Consider the following 16,916-nt stretch of genomic DNA (forward strand, 5'->3'; position numbering starts at 1 on the left):
CGGCATCTGGTGGGCAAGCATAGATGAGTTATAGATATAATAGGGCCAAACGCTATGTATATATAAATATATTCTACCCATATGCATAATATGATCAAGCCAACAAAACACAACAACGAATAACAGCAACAAACAAACAAACAATATGATAATATTATATATATATAGTCGAATAATTTCGACACTAAGCAATTTAACAAACAACTACCAATCAAGCAGACAATCTAGTATCTTCATACCACGAAAGTGGGCATAATCAGATACGCTAACACGATAACGTTGCAATATAAAACAAGCATGAATGGTGGTCTCAGCACTAGTTCCTACTTAACTGTTCAAGATACTTGAGGGGGTTAACTAATAAACAGCAAGAAGTATAGCTGGTTTATAAAATAATTTTCACTCCTATGGCTTTTCTAATCCATTTTCTAGGCTCACGTCCTACAGTCAACACACCGCTCTGATGCCATCTGTAACGACCAAACCTCGAAGGATTTGAGTCTCTGTGCTTACGGTGCTAGTCCCTGGATCGAACTCGCTAGCACACACAGTATAGATGAATACCAGAATAGCAAGTGCATCATTTATTACAACGTATGATCCAGAATATATAAAATAAACCAATCTGCATAGCACTTGGCTAGCTTTATTCAATCAAACAGCGGAAAGTAGCAGAAAATAACAATGAGTCCCATCATAGCCCACTGGCGATGCTGAGTGCAGACTCGCGACCCTAACGGTACCTTACTCTTCGTCTGAATATCCTGCAACATGAGACGTTGCAGCCATATAGGTCAATACTTTGAATGTATTGGCAAGTTACACAGGAGTAATAATAAAGCAGACCTACATGTATATGCATAGTACAACAAAAGGAAGGCTTGGGGTTTATTTTTGCAGAAAGCTGATTTTGTCCTCATAACTACCTAATAGTCAAATTTTTATTTAGTTCTTTTATTACTACAATTATATACACAAGGTTGAGTTGGCAAAATCAACTCCAACCTACCCTTTATTAAGTTGCCCAACAAATTTATTAAGTGTCACATCTGTCAAGATCATCCAACAACTGTAATGGCATGGTCGCTCAAATTTACCCATAACCGGGGGCACGGCTAATCATGATTAGTTTTAATACTCTGCTGAGTTTAGTACGCTTTACCCACTGGACCCAATCCGAAGATTGAGACGAAGTCTTTCAGAAGAGGTTCCCTTAACCACCTGACGGCCACATCCCACCTACATATGGTACATCTGTCGACACAGTCTGGGCAAGGGTTCCAACAACTAATCAACTAAGCCAGAGCCCATATAGCCAGTGGCCGCACATGGAAGCTACTAGTCACTAAGTCTGTCTGATCTTTTTGAACCTGGGCGGCATTCCACTTAGGGTGCACTCTCATGAGCGCATGGCCTTAGAAAAGGTGCAAGACCCCATGATGCCTTCCCTCAACACCAAGCAATACCACTTCCGCCCAGAGGTGAGTTAAATCCTGAGTTACTACTCAATTTGTTAAATATATAATCCTCACATAAGCTCAATGAATACTCGAACCAATCCCCGTCTACATAGCATAGCAAACTACAACTACCACGATTTGCAAAGATGGGAAGATAGCTCAACAGCATAGCCAACATATAATAATCCTATACATGCATATGTTCATAGTGTGATATAACTACATGCATAGAAAACAATAGGTAAAGGATGATCAAGATGTAACTTGCCTTGGTTCTGGTTCAGAAAGTCACACTCTTGACAATAGCTCGCGTCGCACTCCGGACAATCTACACGTTTCACACAATTCAACAAATCAATCACCGGAACACGAATTGAACCAAAACAAAACCAACAGCAAGGAAACCATTTTTAAAACTCAACAACAGAAGCTTAACAGCACCTAAAATGCACTATGGTCACAACGCAAAAAGAATCACTCGATTCCGATAAACGGTTTGAGAGTTATGGCCTCCGGAAGATTTAATTTGAATTTGAACGAGTTAAAATTTAAATAGTGCAAGCATGTGAGATTTTGGTACTGTGATAAAGTGCTGGTTTTTGTGAGATCATAGGAAAAAGAATCACCTAATTTGGACTTATATAATAAAAGATATAGCTAGTTGAAGTTAGAGTTGAAAATCTGAAAAAAAAAACAAACAGAAACAGAAATCTCCTGGGCACTGTAGCAACTCCTGTGCGTGCCCTGTAGCGAAGTGCCACGTGGCATCCCGTGATTGGCCGCAGTTTGCTGTGTGTGCGTGCTCACCAGAGAACAGAGGACGGCGGCGGCGGTCTCGGGCGTCGGCGGCGGCGCGTCTCCGGCGGGTCTCCGGCGAAGGTAAGGGGACGGGCGGAGGCGGCTTCGAGTTGCGGACGCAGTGGTGGTGTTCAACGGCGACGGGGCTCCCTCGAGCGGCGGTGGCGAGCTCCTGACCTCCGGCGTGCTCCGGCGAAGTCGGGCGTCGGTGGCGGCATCGTCCTGGTGCGCTGCAGGTTAACCCGAGGTGTCAAACGAGTGCGGCGTCGAGAGGGAGATCGAGTGGAGCAGGCGGCGCGGCTCTGCGGGCTCTTACGGCGGCGCAAACGAGCGGTGAACGACGGCGGACGGCGGAGCTCCGGGCGAGATGCGTTTTGCCCTCGCTCGAGCATGCGGCAACGAGATTGATCGGGGAGGGGATGCGGGGGTGCTTCGTGGGCGTGGGCTCGCGTGCGGTGTCCCTAGGTCGCACGGGGTTGGACCAGGCGCCGGATTGGTCCGGGTCAGCCTCGGCGTGCGCGCGGCGGCGCGTCCGGCTCGGTGAAGGGGATGAACAAGCGCGGGACCGACGGTCAGTGAGAGAGGGGACAGCGGGTCGGGTGCGGGTCGGGTTCGGTGTACCGCTTCGGCGGCTGGAGGCGCGGGAGACTGGGCCGCGGGGTTGGCTGCTGGGCCGCGCAGTGCTCTGCGCTGCGCGCTGTGCTGCGTTTTTTTTAACAAAAACTACAGCAGTAAAACTAGAAATAAATAAAATAAAATACACAGTATAAATTCTAAATAAAAGTACCTAGACACACAGTCAAAATAGCACTATATCTATAAACTACAGATACACTAGTTCCAACACTAATGCAATTTTGTAAAATAATTTTTATGCAATAGGCCACTCAAACAGCAATAAAACAATCAAATAAAATATATTGAAGATTGAAAAAATTACCAGAACATATCAGATGAACTGGAAATATTATTCTGCACATTATGAACATTTTTAAAATAGGGGAGAAGTCATGTTATCTCTACTCCAAATAAATTGCCTTTTGTTGCATAATGATTTGAATATTCTGAAAAAGCAAATAATGCAATAAAAATATGATATGCATATGAATGATCTATTAACATCCTAATTTAGGAAAATAGGGATGTTACAGTTACTACCTCTAGAGTGGGGAGTAACATATGTGTGGTAACATGCAACACTTCATTTATTAGGCTATAGACTCATCTTGCTTTGATATGTGTGATGTTACTCATACTAGTAGTAACTAGCTATGTTACCACATGCCTCTCTTTCTTCATTTATTGTTTGCCACATCATCTATTTTATCTAGATATGTGTGGTGTTACTACCTATGTTACTCCCATTGTGGGTAGTCTAAGACTATACCCACGGTGGGAGTAACATAGGTAGTAACATCACACATATCCACTTTCCTCCATTTCTTCATTTATTGCTTGCCACATCATCTATTTTATCTAGATATGTGTGAGGTTATTACCTATGTTACTCCCACTGTGGGTAGTTTGGCTATAAGGAATAGAATAATATATATGTGCTTATTAGTTCGAGGAAAGAGAAGAGAAGCGGGCTCTTGGTTAGTAGAGCCAGCTGCAACCGGAGACCCAAGACACTTTGTGAGGATGTAAGGTGGGCCAACTATGGATAAACTAGTACATATATAAAACTTATTATTGTACATACTCGCTAAGAGGTTGGTTGTATATGACATGTCAACTTCTTATAGCCGACCCTTGGCTGTATTATTAACCATGCTCTTAGTGAGTTAGCTAGTATATCATAGAAGACTAGCTAGTATCAGACTAGCCACATTGGGAGTAACTTCAGCAATAACACCGACTCCAACTCAGCAAACTTGCTTATGTGGCAATAAGTTAATGAGGAGAGAGATAGTTTCAGTAACTTAGATAGTTAATAGTCGCCAACCCGTGCATTCGCACGGGCTAGTATAAAATATAGAAGATCTTCATAAATATGACTTTGAAGTATGGAGGTATATTCTAGAGTCTTTAGGGCACATTTCCTTCAATGGATACTTGATTGGACGGTATATATGTGCTTTGTAACTATTTTCTGTTTTCTTATCTCTCTAGTGTCTTTCTAATTCTTCTGTTGTCTTCTAGTTGTTTTTGTAATCATTAGTCACCAATGGTAATCACTTCTTCTACGCCAATTGAGTTGTTTGACTATTTGGGATTGCCCCATATCACATATCACATCGGAATGTGTAGTTATTTTGATATACTCCCTCCGTTTCTAAATATAAGTCTTTTTAGAGATTCCACTACGCAACAATGAAAATTCCTTTAATTTTTTTATACTTCAATTGAGTATTGTTTACTTTGTTATTGTCCTTTCTCTTAACTAAGCAACAATGGAAATTCCTTTATTTGTGTTTCCGAAGTACGTGTATATACACAATGTGAAGATTATATCTAACAGATGTTACATAAAAATAATTATATTAATACGTCAAGGAGCTAATGAATTGTTCACATATATAAATTCTTTTTTTTGGGTAACATATATAAATTCATGAATCATCCACCCATGCAAGATAAACACATTTTGTATTCAAGCAGGCAAATTAATAGACCATAGTCTTGATTTATCGTACTTCTACCTTGCACTGGGTTGGCCGCCGGATGGTGGGTCATCAATATTCCTTCCTTTCTTCCTTCCAAATAAAACTAAGCTCAAGGATAATACAGAAAAACTAACGCCCACACGTGTGGGTGTTTGCAGGTCGCCCACACGCCTCCATCATCACTCATTTTGCCACGTATGAATAGGTGACATCAGCAGAAATCTTTTTGGTTTTCGGCTTAAAAATGTTTTATCTTCTAAATAAAAAAGCAAACTAAAAATCCGTTTTCACCATTAAATCCGTCTCGACGAGATCTTCAAAACTAGACCCCATGTTGATATGTTTCGCCGAATTTTTTTTGCCCAGAAGTTGCCATGATGTTTTCACTATACTTGTCATAGTGCTTAAACTAAAGTTGCCATGTGGCAATTTTAGTTTGTAGATCATGGCAATTTTTGTTTTTTGATGATGGCAATTCTAGTATTTTGACCATGAAAATATTTTTTTTATTGAACCATGGCAATTTTAAGTGCATGTATCATGGCAATTTTAGTTTATGATGCATGGCAAGTCTAGTTTCTTGATTCTCTGTTTTATAATATGTTAAAATTTAGTTTTAAATGTAAAAGAAAATAGTTGAAACATATCATGGCAACTTGAGTGTAAATATCATGGCAATTCATGTGCAATAGACATGGCAACTTTTAACTAAAAAAATTTGCCAAATATATCGATATGAGATCTAGTTTTGAAGATCTCGTCGCGAGGGATTTAATGGTGAAAACGGATCTTCAATCGGATTTTTCATTTAAGAGATAAAATATTTTAAAAACTGAAAATCCAAAAAGATTCTCGCATGCATGCATGCGATGACGTGGCAATCTATTTGCATTAGAGTCGTGTGGTGCGTCTCCTTTCCTGCCACACGTGTGGCAGTTATCAACGTCCGGATAATACAGTAGCATGTAGGCCATAGCTGCAGGAATTAATGTAGTTACTGAAGGAGTTCAATCTGGTAAGAACATACAGCGGCATGGGCGCGCCATGAACAGGAAGCTAGTGCCATGATGAGTGATATACTTGAGGACTTTTGTGCATTAGCACATAATAATTATACACGTTGGAACTGGTTGCCACTTAGATTGAGATACAGTATATTTTTTCTTGGCTTCCATCAAGTCACTTTCCATGTGTACTCTGGAACATCACTTAACCTAGTATATGCCAGGAGCATACTCCGCCAACTAAGCATGCGTCGTTGAGAGAAACCACTGTTCTTATAACTGGGCTATAATGTTTATTTTTGTTTCTTCTTTTTCTGTACATGAACCATAAAGAAAATAAGCTCATGAAGGAAAGGCCGACTCATTATTTTCTAGATTATATTGGAGTACGGAATTTTTAATACCATGTTTCTGTGTCAATCCATGTCTTATGTTTTCAGTCGGTCGTAGCCAGCATGTAAACCCTAGTCCATAGCGCCTCTTTCTCTGTTCTGCGATGGCATCCAAGTGGTTTCCTAAGTAGCATTATCAACGGGTAAGAATAGTCCACAACACACATAAGATTTTGTGATGCAACTGTACTTAGCAAGCATCTCCATGGGCGTACAAAATAGACTAAAGGTCTTCAAAATCGTTTGAGAATCTGGCTATATGCGGAAAAATTGGAGTTTTCACACTAAAAACAAAAAGTAGTTGTAGCTTCACTACTGAAAACAAAATAGAGACTGGGCAGAAGTACCCATGCATCTTTCTATTTGTAAGACTGAACTCAGCAACCTCTTTGTCAGTTATTACAACATCACCGATTAATAAGTTCAACAAATTCCAATAGCTTTCTTACCCTGTTTGTACAGAAGTACCATCTCATGATAAGTGTGTCACTGTTCTGATTTATGCCATTGTTTAACCTCCTCAATTCTCATGCAGAAAGAATGTGTATGAAAGAGGCGAAGATAAATCATGTATGATAATTCTAGCCAAAACATAATTCAAAAAGATACAATGAGATTAGGCGAGGTTTAACAATCTGAAATAGTTGTGGATAGGCCAATGAGCCTCTGTAGTTTATAAGTAACAGTGGTTGGTCAGAGAAATTCTCGAAGTAATGTACACAACCAGGCTATCATTTTAGCTGTGACCAAATAGTGTACACAGCCAGGCTATCATTTTAGCTGTGACCATCCAGAAGTACTATGAAAGACATGTGGTTTACTTCTAACTCAGTCTGAAATATTCAAGCAACATAAACACGTGAGGAGTTTGGATCATATTACAAACAGTGGAAAGCAAGAAATATGAATCTAGTATTTAGGACAAACAAAAAATACAATAATAAAGAAAATACAAATTACTTGGTAGTTCATAACCCTGGGAACCTCCCCTTGACGATCCCTCCGACCATCGGATGCCTTCGGCGTATCCTTCAAGCCCACGCCACGTCTTTTGAAACACTGATCCAACTATAGTTTGTCGCGCCGAGGAAACCATGGACTTGAGTGTGGTTTAAAGATAGAGGAGTCTTATCGAGATTGCTTACATGAGAGAAGATAAGATGCATATTGTGTTAAGAAAAGAGATGGGGAACTTTATTTTTTACCAGCATAGAGAAACCATGGATTTCAACTTCGACTTACAGAAAATAATAATGTAATTTGGTTGCAACAGAAAGATAAATTCCAAAAGCAAGAAAACTATCAAGAGGTAAATCAATTCCTTACCTGTGGAAGTTAGGACTTGTGAGAAACTATCAATGACAAAAGAAACATAAGCGACCATATTGAAATTGGTAGTACCTAAACCCATTTAACGATTTGAGATAAAGATGTGTAAGTTTTCTCACAGATTTTTTTGTTCTATGCTAATGAAGATTGCAGATTACTATTCAATGAAGTAGATGTAGAGGCATGCGTGAATATTGCTGCGCATAACGGGACTACATAAATCTACTATTTTTTTAGAACAGATTTATCCTTATGTAGAAGCCCTTGCAAGAAACATGAAAATCACTGTGAGGGCACTCGGAAAGTGTACCTGAAAATTCTTTTAGCATATTTTCTGTAAGTGGAAACTATGCTATCTGAATACTGTAACTCCAAAGGAAGGATCACACATATTATTAAAAAAACAATGATAATATGGATTACATGGCTAAAAACACAGGAAAATTTAATATGAATGTTCTGTATTATAAAGATCATCTATCTAGATCTGTTTCCAAATACAACAAACAAACCATAAACAGAAGCATGTGTAACTCAATAATCCATACATGAAGCTATTTTCTTGCACAACCAACAATACTTAAATCTTACAAATCTACCAATAAAATATTATACACTTCATAAGATATGATTCTTATTCCTGGACAAAAGAAATGTTTGTTATACATGCAGATAATCTGAAAGTTAGCACATATTGGAAGAAAAACGTACAATCTCGAAATCCTTTACATAGGAAAACGTCTATAAAGCTTCTATAAACATCAAAAAGATTTGGCTGACAGTGGTTGATTTCTATATGTACACAACTCTGCTAGTTGGCAGCAAATGCCACACAGATTATCGCAGCTGGTTGGTTCTCCTTCACTCCCTATAATTCATAGTCTGGTAAGCGTTGTGTCGTGAAAAATGTACAAAACCAAAAAAATGTCTTGATGAGACATTACGAATAAAGCAAAAATATTGGTGGCTCTCCGATGAATTCATCAAGATGGAGAAGAGAGGAGGGATTTCATGATATGTGGCCCGGCATGCCCAGCCACTACATCACAATCTTGTAAAAACCTTCTAGTCGTACATGATATTGTGAATAGTGGATACTTAATGATCGTATATAATTATATGATAATCTAGCATATATGATAGTCATATATACATATGCAATGAAAACTTCTTGATTCCAAAGTCAATTTTATATCTTGAGTTTCAAACACTTTCTAGGTTGTTATTGGATGTAAATCAATTATCTACGACTTATGTCTAAGCCTGAAATGATCCTATAAAAATCTTCTGCACATATTTCTCTCATCAACTGATGATGCGGACGATATCATTCCTGACATTTTTAAACAGTTCTAGCACTGTTGGAAACACATTCTTTCAAGGCACGATGAGCAATGCTAAGAGAATACAATCAACCTAGTAATCTAAGGTCTACACAATTTACATGAAGAAAGGCATCTTAATATATAGGTTTCTTACATTTGACATAGTAATCGCGAATTTATCATAGAAAACAAAATGAATCAAAAGGCTAATTCTGTGAAATTATATTTTAAAAATAACATAGAAGGAAACAACTAATTAAATTGTTTTCAATCATTTATATACGTAATATCATTACCTTACAACAAATTCTACTAAATCTGAAGTATTCCATTGCAATGTTTACAATAGTTCTCGAATCTGCAGTAAATTGTACTAATTCACACTATCTTTAATTATTTCAGTTCTTTGCATGTGGATGATATGTATGTTCTGCTATCTTTCCAATACGTGATGAAAGCATAGTTCCAAAAGGATGCTTAGTTAGATTACCCAACAACTCGACTAATTTAGCTCAATTGAGCTCTGTGAAGAACACCTTGTAGTTACCCTTAGCAGATGTATAATATAATTGTCTAGCGAAGAAGGCGACGCGGCTGCCGGAGACATGGAGCTCGCAGTTGTCGCCGCATCCACCACCTACCTGCTTCCACCGTGCGTGTGCCTCTTGCTGTCCGCCCGCAGGAACCCTACAACACAACTTAATTAGGTTTGGCGATGTATCAGACACTTGCAGTTCTTTGAGAGCTCAAGTTTGTTTGTAGGAACTTTTCTCAAACATCAAAATCGCTCAGCGCCTCAGCCTCATGTAAACATCAAAGTGTGAGCTTCTTGTCCAGTATTTGACTCTTTCATGGAAAAACACTTGCTCTACATGACACACAACAGATACGCCGATTTATGTAATTTTGATGATGAATTTAATGTAGAACTGTTGAATAGAGCAGGGAATTTAAGAATATGGGGTTACCTGCCTGCGTGAAGGGAGTGTTGTTCGTCCACTTCGCAGCCTCGCCGATGGTGACGACCGCTCGACCTGTTTCAAACTTTCTCCATCTTCCAACTGACCAACACTCAATTCTTATGAAAAATCATGGTGCTTGGTGAAACTGAGGGGATTTAAATATTGAGGAGCAAAGCATCCGGGGAGGCTGGGATTGGATCTTGTGTTTGTTTAAGATGATGATTGTGCACTGATTTGAATTTTGGAACTGAAGAGATTCAATCCTTGGAAGAAGGGGATCAAGGAGAGGACAAATTAGATTGTGATCTATATTTTTTGAGAACTGCATCCTCGAGGGATACTACTTTGGACATGGAGACAGAAGCGAGGAGTTGCTCCGCCTGAGCTCCTCCTCCCCTTGTGGCCTCTCTCCTCTGCAGCTGTCTAGGGCGCCGCCGCTTCCTGTGCGCCTCGCCGACTGCCCATCTGCTCGCCGCACCTCGGCTCTACGCCGTCCATGGCATCGCCGCCTCCTGTGTACGGTGTACCTCGTCGGCTGCCCATCTACTCGCCCACCTCATCCATCGCGCCATGGAGATTCTCCACATCCAGTAGAGCGTCCTTTAGTCGCCGCCTCTCGAGCTTCCTCGGCTGCAGCACGACGTCTCCCCGACCACTGCCTCGGCATCGCAGCACCACCAGCCCCGATCCAACCACCTCCCCTGCTCCACCTCACCAATGCTCTTGCGATGTAAACTTTTCTAAATCAAAGGAACACATGGAGATTGGATAGCAGCATGGATGGAAAGTTGAGATCTAGCCCGGTAATCTCTAGGGCAAGGAGAAGCGGCAGAGAAATTGTGAGGTGGAGGAGGAAGATGGGCTAATTTCTGATTTTACTATGGGAATTGGCCGGAACTGGTCGAGGATTGCACGGATTAATCGCCGCCGTTATAATTTGATCACATCAGATAAACGGCTTTCTAATCACATTAGATAAACGGCTCTTAATTTCTAATTAACGTGGGAATTATTAGGGAGTCTGTAATTAGTATAGGTATAGAGTTATAGATAGATAGATAGATAGATATATATAGATATAGATAGATAGATATAGATAGATAGATTATAGCATCACATGTCCCAATGCAATATGAGTCTGTAACCTAAGAAATGAAGTTTTGCATGACACTACACTTATGTTACTATCCACTATGAAGGTAGTAACATATATAGTCTAGGGATATGTGTATGTTACCAGTGTACTACTCTCCATTGTGGCTAGCTAGTCTCATACTCCCTCCTTTCCGATTTAGCTAGGCTGGTTGTAATGGTATTATCATAAGCGGTATCATGCATGCCAACTAGACTTTCTGGATGATGTGGCACACAAGAGAGGATGTGGTATCATATCATGATATCGTGTCATATTAAATGTTGTACTACTACTTTGTGTGATTAGTAAGGCAACCTAAGATGTTAACTTATGATACTATGCATTACGAAAGTAGCTAGTATCCTAGCTACACTATCATATATATGCATATATATATATATATATATATATATATATATATATATATATATATATATATATATATATACAGAATTGGTCAACTTTCTCTTAATACTTGCATGCAATGATTTAATGCACCCTGGAATCTGGACATTTGATGGGGAACAACCAAATTGAGCCTTATAAAATGAAAAAACTAAAATTTTGAGATAAGCCTTTAAACCGGAAAGGAGGGAGTATATATGCATGATACTAGTATATGATCGGCAATACCTCCGTAATGCGCGCATGCATAGTATCATGAGTTAGTATCTTAGGTTCCTTATTAATTACCATGCATGACACAAAGTAGTACAACATTTAATATGATACGGTATCATGATATGATACCACACACCCTCTCTTTCATCATTTAACTGTGTGCCACATCATCCAAAAAGTCTAGTTGGCATGCATCATACCGCTTGATACTCCCATATTACGACCAGCCTTATTAGGCTGGCCATAATGGGGGTATCATAGTCGGTATCATGCAACCGGGAAAAGAAAATATGATGATGTGGCAAAGAAGCAGTAACATAGGTAGATATCGTAACACACACATATATATATATAATAAATGCTATACTACTTTGTGTCATGCATGACCATAAATACGGTCATCTATGATATATACTCCCTCCGTAAACTAATATAAGAGCGTTTAGGTCACTATTTAGTAATCTAAACGCTCTTATATTAGTTTACAGAGGGAGCTAGTACTACTCTATGATACTATATATGCACTATGAAGGTACGTACGTAGTATCATACACTAGTATCATATGCATGATACTATATATATAGTACTATATGATACTCTCTATATAAGGCTGGCCGTAGTGGTGGTATCATAGCCGACGATGTCATGCACTCGGAAATAGCAAGTATATATGCTGATGTGGCAAAGAATTAAATATACATATAAAGAGGGTTAGAGTAACATATAGTAGGTAGATACCGTATCATGTTAAGTGCAATGCTAATTTGTGTCATGCATGACAATAAATATGATATATATATAATATACTATACTCTATGTATTATACTATGCACTATAATTAATTAAAGGTAGTATCATATGTACTGTATATTCATGATACTAGTATATGACACTCTCCACTATACTCATGATTTCTTATCGTGGAAAAAATTAGAGGCAAAACGATGAACTTATGTTTTCATTCGAACAAAAATATGATGTTAGGTAATGTAAATGTTTTCAAAGAGCACATGGTTCACTCACGAAAGCCGTGTGTGCACTAAACCGTGGCCGATGCACCCCCACCCCTCTGCCACGCGCGCGATCTGAGTCGTGCGTTCTGATTGGCCAGAACCCAAACCCCACGGATCGCACGTCTGCACCGTTGGATTCTCCTTGATCGAACGTCGATCCTCATCCCTTTGGACAACACATGTACATGTTTTCAAATAGCCCCTCCAAAAAAATGTTTTCAAATAGCACATGGTTCACACACGAAAGCCGTGTGCCGACCAAACCCCACCACCACCACGCCCATGATCTGAGTCGTGCTTTCTGATTGGCCAGAACCCAAACCCCACGGATCGTACGTCTGCACCGTTGGATGCTCCCAGATCGAATGGCGATCCTCATCCCTTTCGACAACACATGCAGTTCCGGTTGTAATTTTATTTTTATGCACAAAATGCACGTTAATATCAAAAAATGTCTTAAATATAGCTAACGATACCTGAAATGCGCCAGAAAATCAAACCCGTGGTATAATGGTGATTGCGTACCGTGGAAATTTTTATGAGGCCAAACGATGAAGTCACCAGCCACAGGAGTTTGAATTGACACGTCTCCTTTTGGAAAACCATGATCCTTTATGTGAGATGCTCCGGTTTGGAAGGAGCGGTCATCAAAACTTGTGTCAAACTTTACCAATTTTTTTCCACAGGGTTGTGAGAGCACGCCACAGGCACACATCGATTTTGATGATGTCCGAACTCCATCTGAATTTTCTGTAATTAAAATACCAACTAGGCCTATGCCAGTGGCCGCACCTCGCGGCCGAAATGTTTGAAACTTCTCCCCGCTTCTCGAACAAAGGGATGAAAACTCACAAAGTGACACACAAATGATCTGTACACCTTTGTGTAACATCCCGCATGTAACTTGCCATATTTGTAACTCTGACTCTTGCCATTTCCGGCTATGTGTTATGATATTCCCTCCGTGGTCGGGTTTTGTCTTTCGTTTTGCATTTTGTCAGGTCATGCATTTTCATATCATGTCATCATGCGCATTGCATTTGCATACGTGTTTGTCTCATGCATCCGAGCATTTTCCCCGTTGTCCGTTTTGCAATCCGGCACTCCTATCTCCTCCGGCGCATCCCTCTTGTTTTCTTTCGTGAGCGAGTGTCTTTTTAAACATTCTCGGAATGGACCGAGGCTTGTCAAGTGGCCTTAATATACCACCCGAAGACCACCGGTCAAGTTTCGTTCCATTTGGAGGTCGTTTGGTACTCCAACGGTTAACCGGGCATCCGCCATGTCCATTTGAGTGTCCAGCAAAAACCCCCTCTAAAACAAGCCCAAAACCCACCAAACTCTCTTCCATGCTCTAGGTCGTTCGATCACGATCGTGTGGGCGAAAACCGCACCTCATTTGGAGCCTCCTAGCTCCCTCTACCTATAAATATGTGAGCATCCCGAGATAACATTCGCAGTCTCCCGAAACCCTAAAATCCCCTCTCCGCGGGCGGACGCGTCCAGCGCCCGCCGGACATCCGCGCCGCCGCCCCGAGCCAGTGGCGAGGCGCCACGTGTCGCCGCCGCCTCTCTCTCGCCGCCGGCCCAGAGAGCCCGTACGGGGCCCTCCTGGCCCAGATCCGCCGCCGCCCGAGCCCGCAGGTCAGCCCGCCGGCGCCGCCCCGCCCGGCAACCGCCGCCCGCCGGCGCGCCTCTCCACCCGCCGGCGACCTCGGCCCCGCCGCCCGGCGGCCGCCGCCTCCGCTGGCGCGCCTCCGCCTCCCGCCGCCGGCGCCGCCCCTCTGCCCCGCCGGTGCCGCCGCCCTCCTCCCTCCGGCCTACCTCGCCGCCGCCACCTCTCCCTCCCGTCGCCGGCGTCGAGCGCCACCGGAGCCGAAGCCCCGTCGAGCTCCCCGAGGACGGCCTCGATCTGGATCTCTCTGTGAGCGTTGACCCGAGCCCCCCCTAAAATTCTTCCAAGTCCTCAAGTTTCTACAGCATCTTGCCATGTTCGTGATGCCATAACTCCTTGCATGTAGCTCCGATTCGTGCATGTAATATGTCAAATTGTTCGCCTCGCGATGCTCTTCATTTTGTTCAATTGCACCATGTTCATTAGAGGTCATCTTGATGCCCAAATCTCTGTTGGAAGAGGGCTAGTTGCTGTTATCCTCTGGTTCTTAGCATAACTTGGAGATTTGTCATTTTTGTATCATTTAAACTGTGTATCTTATGGGCATAAGCTCTACATGTGTTTTGAAGTATGCCATGCTATCTTTCCAAGGGTATATGCCATGTATTTTTGTGATCTCTGTGGTGACTAGCACAAGCATGCAAATTAGGCCCCGTAATATTTCTGATTTCAGGGACTTGGTTTCTGTCTTTGTCTGCTGTTATTTTGTTGCCATGTAAACTTGATGCTACAGAGAGATCAATGCATATTTTGGAGATGTTCAGTAAGGATGTTTTGTAGCTATAGTTGTAATTGAGCCATTCCTACAATTGTTTTCAATTATGGAGTGCCATAGCATGACTCAATCTTGCTCTACTTTTACTATAAAATATTTCTGGCAGATTCTTAACATGATATGCAATTTTGCCAAGCTTATTGTAGTTGATACATACATGCTATGATTTTGTTCTTGCCATGTATAGCTTCATAAACATGCCATCTTGCTGTAGGTATGCTTGGTTTGTCATGCATTGCTCTGTAGTGAGTGCATCAAGCTCACAAAGAGGCCTACATATTATTATTTCTGCCATGCTCTGTTTTCTGCTAAGTCTGAAACCTGATAACGAAACTTGCTATGTTTACATGCTTGCCATCATATCTTCTGGTCGTTTTTGGCTTATAGTCAGTAAGGGACTTTTGTCATATGCATTTAGTAGAACACTGCCATGCCTTGTTTTGCTATGTTAAGTTCCTGTAGCATATTGATTTCATGCTCTGAACATTGCTACCTGATGCTGTTCTCTGCCATGTCCAGTTTTTCACTAAGTCTGTGAACCTGTTATCTTTTGCACTTTTGCCATGCTTGTTTGAGCTTGATATGTTGTGATCTAGCCGTAGCTCAGTGTTCATCTTTTGTCAAACATCTCATGTAGATTACTGTCATATGCCTTGTTGCTATGTTGGGGTGATGTAGCATTGTTGCTTGTTGCATTTTAAGTGCTATCATGCTGTTAATCGCAGATTCGTGTCATTCTTGTTTTGCTTGCCATTTGCAAACCGTGCATCCGATTCCGGTGATCTTTATATCGATTTCGACCGAAATCATCTCATCTTTCCAGTGGCATGCTTGGTTTGCCAAGTTACTTCCATGTTCATCATTTCTCTTCCGGAGCACGCATATGCATCGCCTATCATATCTTGCATATCATACATGTTTTGCATCATGTTGCTTGTGCATTTCTCGTGGTTGATTGTGGTTCCGTTTGTTTGTGTTCTTGTCTTGGGTAGAGCCGGGAGACGAGTTCGTGAACGAGGAACCTGTCGAGTACGCTTACGAGGATCAAGCTTTCGACAACTCTGAGAACCTTGCAGGCAAGATGACCACCCCTCGAAATCACTTCTATCTTTGCTTTGCTAGTTGTTCGCTCTATTGCCATGCTCCTCTACCTATCACTTGCTATATCATGTCTCCCATTTTGCCATGTCAGCCTCTAACCATCCTTTCCTAGCAAACCGTTGATTGGCTAAGTTACCGCTTTTGCTCAGCCCCTCTTATAGCGTTGCTAGTTGCAGGTGAAGTTGAAGTTTGTTCCATGTCGGAACATGGATATGTTGGGTTATCACAATATCTCTTATTTAATTAATGCATCTATATATTTTGGTAAAGGGTGGAAGGCTCGGCCTTATGCCTGGTGTTTTGTTCCACTCTTGCCGCCCTAGTTACTGATATACCGGGATTATGTTCCTTGAGTTTGCGTTCCTTACGCGGTCGGGTGATTTATGGGACCCCCTTGACAGTTCGCCTTGAATAAAACTCCTCCAGCAAGGCCCAACCTTGGTTTTACCATTTGCCACCTAAGCCTTTTCCCCCGGGTTTTCGCGAGCCCGAGGGTCATCTTTATTTTAAACCCCCGGGCCAGTGCTCCTCTGAGTATTGGTCCAAACTGTCAGTCGCCGGTGGCCACCAGGGGCAACTCTGGGCTGGCCTATCGGAAGCTTGGACAATCCGGTGTGCCCTGAGAACGAGATATGTGCAGCTCCTATCGGGATTTGTCGGCACATTCGGGCGGCTTTGCTGGTCTTGTTTTACCATTGTCAAAATGTCTTGTAAACCGG

General features: G+C 41.5%; 1 protein-coding gene and 1 long non-coding RNA gene across 2 annotated transcripts; both read right to left on the bottom strand.

Annotated features, from left to right (window-relative positions):
* Positions 1-1,728: 1,728 nt before the first annotated feature.
* Positions 1,729-2,822, bottom strand: LOC123166705 (uncharacterized). Its single transcript, XM_044584502.1, has 3 exons — positions 2,575-2,822; positions 2,268-2,488; positions 1,729-1,788 (listed from the first exon to the last, which is right to left on the bottom strand). The coding sequence occupies exons 1-3, from the start codon at positions 2,648-2,650 to the stop codon at positions 1,741-1,743; spliced, it is 345 nt and encodes a 114-aa protein (XP_044440437.1). The 5' UTR covers positions 2,651-2,822; the 3' UTR covers positions 1,729-1,740.
* A 4,235-nt stretch (positions 2,823-7,057) lies between these two features.
* Positions 7,058-10,817, bottom strand: LOC123180707 (uncharacterized). Its single transcript, XR_006491204.1, has 2 exons — positions 9,883-10,817; positions 7,058-9,782 (listed from the first exon to the last, which is right to left on the bottom strand). It is a non-coding gene; the product is annotated as an uncharacterized lncRNA (long non-coding RNA).
* Between the last annotated feature and the right edge of the window lie 6,099 nt (positions 10,818-16,916).

This window comes from Triticum aestivum, chromosome 1D, assembly GCF_018294505.1.
Source record: "Triticum aestivum cultivar Chinese Spring chromosome 1D, IWGSC CS RefSeq v2.1, whole genome shotgun sequence".
NCBI lineage: Eukaryota > Viridiplantae > Streptophyta > Magnoliopsida > Poales > Poaceae > Triticum > Triticum aestivum.

Coding starts and splice junctions, on each gene's coding strand:
- LOC123166705 (XM_044584502.1), bottom strand. CDS start 2,650: ATGCTCGAGCGAGGGCAAAACGCATCTCGCCCGGAGCTCCGCCGTCCG. Junction 2,489..2,574: donor CACCGCTCGTTTGCGCCGCC/GTAAGAGCCCGC, acceptor GTTAACCTGCAG/CGCACCAGGACGATGCCGCC. Junction 1,789..2,267: donor CCGCCGTCCTCTGTTCTCTG/GTGAGCACGCAC, acceptor TGAAACGTGTAG/ATTGTCCGGAGTGCGACGCG.